The 5,256-nt window shown below is 36.3% G+C and overlaps 1 protein-coding gene across 1 annotated transcript; it reads left to right on the top strand.

Annotated features, from left to right (window-relative positions):
- The first annotated feature begins 362 nt into the window (after positions 1 to 362).
- On the top strand, positions 363 to 2,669 carry LOC107948544 (fructose-bisphosphate aldolase 6, cytosolic). The gene is made up of 3 exons (XM_016883133.2): positions 363 to 724; positions 1,282 to 1,509; positions 1,619 to 2,669. The coding sequence occupies exons 1-3, from the start codon at positions 697 to 699 to the stop codon at positions 2,437 to 2,439; spliced, it is 1,077 nt and encodes a 358-aa protein (XP_016738622.1). The 5' UTR covers positions 363 to 696; the 3' UTR covers positions 2,440 to 2,669.
- The last annotated feature ends 2,587 nt before the right edge of the window (positions 2,670 to 5,256 follow it).

A 5,256-nucleotide genomic window follows, 5' to 3' on the forward strand; every position in this document is an offset into this window, starting at 1 on the left:
AAAACAGTTGGGTTTGACTCATCACGCTTTCCTGCCCACTTATTTCACCGGCCCACCTATTTCAACCGCTGTTGTTTTGAGAAACTTTTAGAAACGCCTATTTTCTATTCCTATGTTTCTTCTCAATTTTGTCCTTGTTGGTTTTAAATAAAATTAATGCGTGGAATATGTTTTATTTTTAATAACATTTTCAATTGAATTTGTGTTTGTATAGTAGAATTTGTATTTCTTTGGACTTCAGTGACTAGTAAATTATATAAATTAGGTTATTTTATTGAGTAAAAGGTGGGTATTTCTTTTTGCAAAATTCAGCAAATAAATATATTTGTATTTAAGAGATAGTATTTATCAAAAATCACTTCGGTTTTGATTTTAATAAAAAATGTTAGGTGGACCAACCTAAAAGGAATAGATGGGAGTGGGAGGGGTAAAAGCGGAAAAGAGGAGAAAAAAATAAAAAACCAGATACGAAAAAGTGAGCAAAGATCCCACGGGCAGTCCATGGGTTACTTGGAAAACACGACAAAAAAAGAAACTAACCGATAATCTCGAAGCCACCAGCTCTCTCTGTATCTCTTTTAAAACCCCTAACCCCTGCCCCCTTTTCCCCTCACTTCCGTCTCTCTCTTCTTTCCTCCTAGCCAAAAAAAAAAAAAAAGCCTCTTTCCTGTCTCTCGTTCTTTTTCCTGTTCAATCATGTCTTGCTTCATTAGCAAATATGCTGGTAAGTACTCTTCCCTTGCTATTTCCCTTGCTCTTTATTTTATGTTTATAAACTTAATCTCTCGGATCCATCTTAGTGTTTTTTTTGACTGATCTGTTAGTTGTTTTGATAGTTTGACGAGAAAAAAATGTTAGTTGATTTGCTTGTTTTAATCATACGAACTGTATTTTGATATATGGATTTCTTCGGATCTTCTAAGGCTGGTTATATTGTCTTGTGATCTGTCAGTGGGTATTAACAACATGGTTAAATTTTGGGGTAATATCTGAAGATCTAGATCTGCATGTTTGTACTCGCTTATTATTTCTCCAGTCATTTTTTTTAAGCACCATGATATGGTTCGGTTCTAGATTTAAGGAAAAAAAAGATTGATGAAGTTGATAATGTTAATTTTATCTCCTTGGTGTGTTTTCATTTTAGATCTGAGATTACTGAATCTTAGCCATGCACCCTTTTAAGTTTTTTTTTTTGTTTTTAAATATTTGGATCTCTGTTTATTGAACTTTTAATGGGGAATTGGTGGCTTATTATTATTTTCTGAATCATGAATCTTGTAGATGAGTTGGCTAAAAACGCTGCTTACATTGGAACCCCTGGAAAGGGTATCCTTGCTGCTGATGAATCCACTGGCACCATCGGCAAGCGTCTTTCAAGTATTAATGTAGAGAATGTTGAAGACAACAGGCGTGCTCTCCGTGAGCTCCTATTCACAACTCCTGGAGCTCTTCAGCACCTCAGTGGTGTTATTCTCTTTGAGGAAACCCTTTATCAAAAAACCGCTTCGGGTATTACTAAAATGACATACTTTGATAATACTAAGAACCGCGGTAGTTTTATTCCTTTTTAAGAGTTATGGATGGTTGTTGATTTCTGATATTGATGTTTGATGTGCAGGCAAGCCCTTCGTTGATGTTTTGAAGGAAGGTGGTGTCCTCCCTGGCATCAAGGTTGACAAGGGTACGGTTGAGCTTAATGGAACCCATGGCGAAACTTTCACCCAGGGTCTAGATGGCCTTGCACAGCGATGCCAGAAGTACTATGAAGCTGGTGCCCGCTTTGCTAAATGGCGTGCTGTCCTTAAGATTAGTGCTAATGAACCAACCGAGCTTGCAATCCAAGAAAATGCCAACGGGCTAGCTATGTATGCTGCCATCTGCCAGCAATGTGGCCTTGTCCCCATTGTTGAGCCTGAAATTCTTGTTGACGGATCACATGACATTAAAAAGTGTGCTGCGGTGACAGAGCGTGTTCTTGCTGCTTGCTACAAGGCTTTGAATGATCACCATGTCATGCTTGAAGGTACTCTTTTGAAGCCTAACATGGTGACCCCCGGTTCTGACTCCCCGAAGGTTGCCCCAGAGGTTATTGCTGAGTACACTGTCCGTGCCTTGCAGCGTACCGTCCCTGCTGCAGTTCCCGCTATTGTGTTCTTGTCTGGTGGGCAAAGTGAGGAGGAGGCTACCCTTAACCTTAATGCCATGAACAAGCTCCAGACCAAGAAACCATGGTCACTCTCTTTCTCATTTGGACGTGCCCTTCAGCAGAGCACTCTCAAGGCCTGGGCTGGAAAGGAGGAAAACGTGAAGAAAGCACAAGATGCTTTCCTTGTTAGGTGCAAGGCTAACTCGGAGGCCACCTTGGGTACATACAAGGGTGATGCAAAGATTAGTGAGGGTGCTGCAGAGAGCCTTCATGTTAAGGACTACAAATACTAAGAATTTAGTCTTGTGGTCTGTGTATCAGAGAAATTTTCTGTATTGATGATAGACGTTTAGTGCTGTTTTTGGGGGTTGTCCGTTTCTTCTCATGGAATTTAGGTTGTGAAATCAGACTCAAATAAGCTTGGGGGGCCTTAGTTCTCGCTGAGTGTTCATGGTTTTTTGTTTGCTTCAGTTTAAAACAATATTCTCAGCATATACAACTGAGTGTGCTTTGCACTTTTTAATCGTTTTGCGTTTCTTGATTCATTAATCGTAATCCTACTATTTGAGGAGCTCCAGAGCCTTCGAGGAATGGTTGATGGGGCCTTGGGAGTTTATAGCCAGCCAAGTAACTTAACTGCCGTTAGTGCTGCAGGAATTGCTAAAGCCCCTTGGATAAAAACAGGACCTGAAAAATAAAAGTCCAAGCATTTTTAGTGAAAAAATGAATACCAGTGAACAATCAAGAGATAGGAGTTAGCTGGCTAAGGATTTCAGCAGGGATTGGGAAGTCAACTTGTTACAATCCGGTTGCAGTGTAAGGCAGCTCGTCAGGGTTTGCATCAGTATTTGTATAGAAGAGAACAGTGCCACAGCCAAACCAAAAAAAACCTCCAAACAAGACACAAAGGAGTCCACAGCAGCAACTAGGGCTGAGTATTTGATAGAATTATAGAACTGAGTGAACAAATTTAAATTAACGAGTACTTTTTTATTAAAAGCAAAATGAGAAGAATATTTTTGTATGATAAAATTTAAATTATTAACTTATTTAAGTTTTTAAAATTATTATTTTAATTTTTTTTAAAAATTTAACTTTATATATTTTTATTTTTTTTGCAATTTTATATTTTTTAAAATATAAAATTTGAAATTTTATAAAAATTTGAATTTGAAAAATTATTTTGATTTTCAAATTTTTGTTGAGAGGTCAATTTACTCAGTTTTTTAAAATTGATAGGGACAAAAGAGATATTTTCACTTATGTTATTTGAATTATTTGAGATATTCAAATTGTAAAATTTTATTTGATTTGAGCTCAAAACTCGAATTATTTATTCGAATTGACTCGAAAAAAATTGAATAACTCAAATAATTTAATTTGATTAACACAATTTATTTTTTTTAATTTTTTCGAATTAAATCGATTTTTACATACCTCTTAACAACAATAGAGTTTCCATGCTGACTGCGCCTCCCGGTCCAAAGTGTCTTAATATATGGATGTTTGAGTGGCTCTCGCAGCATCCTTTTGATTGCTCCCCGCAAGAGCTGCTCCAATTCTAGTGTGAGGTAGGCGCAGGCTCTGAGCGGCTCTAGGTACTTATGTTCCTGCCCAGCTTTGATGCAAGCCACCCCTTCGATTCTTGGTAAACTCCTTTTCTCACTCGTTTTGCTTTTCAGTTCAGTATCCCAATTGCCTGTAATATTTGATCCCTTAGCTTCCTCTGATGATAAACTATCATTTTCATTTGCTTCATCCCCAGTGTAGCTTTCGATGATGTTTTGGATGTTCTTTTATCATTTTTTTGCTCCTCAACTAACCTCTTTTGTTGTTAAGGAGGGGTTACGCAATGGAAGCCCAAAGAGAGAGGCCCACTAAAGTTGAGAACGATTTTGAAGACACAAGTTTTCTGAACTTTATTTGTTGGCTTACCTAGGGCTCAGGGTACATGAACGATGGTACTAGCAAAGTTAGATGGCACATATAAGAGCATATTCCCTTTGGTTTTGCCCATGTCCATATCCGGATGACACCTACCTACCTACCTACCTTCAGGGGTTCGTCAACAAGCACAAGCGATTGTGCATGATTCACTACAACTTCTCTACCCTTTTTTTTAATCATTATCTTCATTGAAAACAAACAGAAATATATTTTTTTACGAGTTCATGTGCCTTTCAACAACTAGACTCCAGATAGGTGCTCTAAGGGGCTCTCATCTACTTACAGTTCGAGCACTTTATTTCATAAGCCCGATCTTATGGGTTCTCACCCCTGCTGTTATGGCATCATCAATAGCCACAAAAGCTTAACCTATTACTACCTAAAAACTCTTGAAGGAAAGTCGTCTTATAAGAACTGATAAATGCAACTAATTATAAGAACAGGGAAAAAAAAGGGGATAATTCCATATTTGGCTCTCAGACCTTATCAAATCTTCCAATGTGATATCTTTTCATTGAAAAGTCTATTGAAGTACATATACTAGTACATATACTTTAACACTATTTGTCCCTAGCTAACAGAAAAAAATTATTATATAAGCCTTTCCTACCACTAGTTGCAACTAATTATATTAAGTCACATTATAAAATCAAAATTATTTTGCCACGTTTGGTTCACTGTAATGGAATAAAGTTATAATTGAATAGAACTGTAATCAATAATTAAACTGTTTGGTTGAATGAGATAGAATAGGACTGTAATAGTTTTCTTGTGTTTAGTTGAATAGAATAGAGCTCTAATAGCATAAGATAAAAAAAAAATGAAATGACCAAGTACCCTTAGTAGAATTTTGTTTAGATAGATACTTGTTGTTATTGTTATTAAATTTTAATAGGATTATTATTAAATATAATTTAATAACATTCTTAATATAATTATTATTAAAATATGAATTAATAAAAATAATATAATATATAATATTAGAAAAAAATATATAACCTACTTTATTATTTTTAAACTTCATGTAATAGAATATCATTAGCGCACATATCAATGCTGATGTCATGTTCCAAACATGGTTTTATACTGGCTCTCATATTGTGGCCGACGCCATGTCCCAGACATGGTCTTACACTGGCACACATATCACCCAAATGTCATGG

Source organism: Gossypium hirsutum, chromosome A04, assembly GCF_007990345.1.
Source record: "Gossypium hirsutum isolate 1008001.06 chromosome A04, Gossypium_hirsutum_v2.1, whole genome shotgun sequence".
In the NCBI taxonomy this organism is placed as follows: domain Eukaryota; kingdom Viridiplantae; phylum Streptophyta; class Magnoliopsida; order Malvales; family Malvaceae; genus Gossypium; species Gossypium hirsutum.

Bases quoted from the DNA above. Each gene is read 5' to 3' on its own strand.
- LOC107948544 (XM_016883133.2), top strand. From the start codon at position 697: ATGTCTTGCTTCATTAGCAAATATGCTG. The intron at 725-1,281 runs GTAAGTACTCTT...TGAATCTTGTAG, and splicing joins CTTCATTAGCAAATATGCTG to ATGAGTTGGCTAAAAACGCT. The intron at 1,510-1,618 runs GTATTACTAAAA...TTTGATGTGCAG, and splicing joins TTATCAAAAAACCGCTTCGG to GCAAGCCCTTCGTTGATGTT.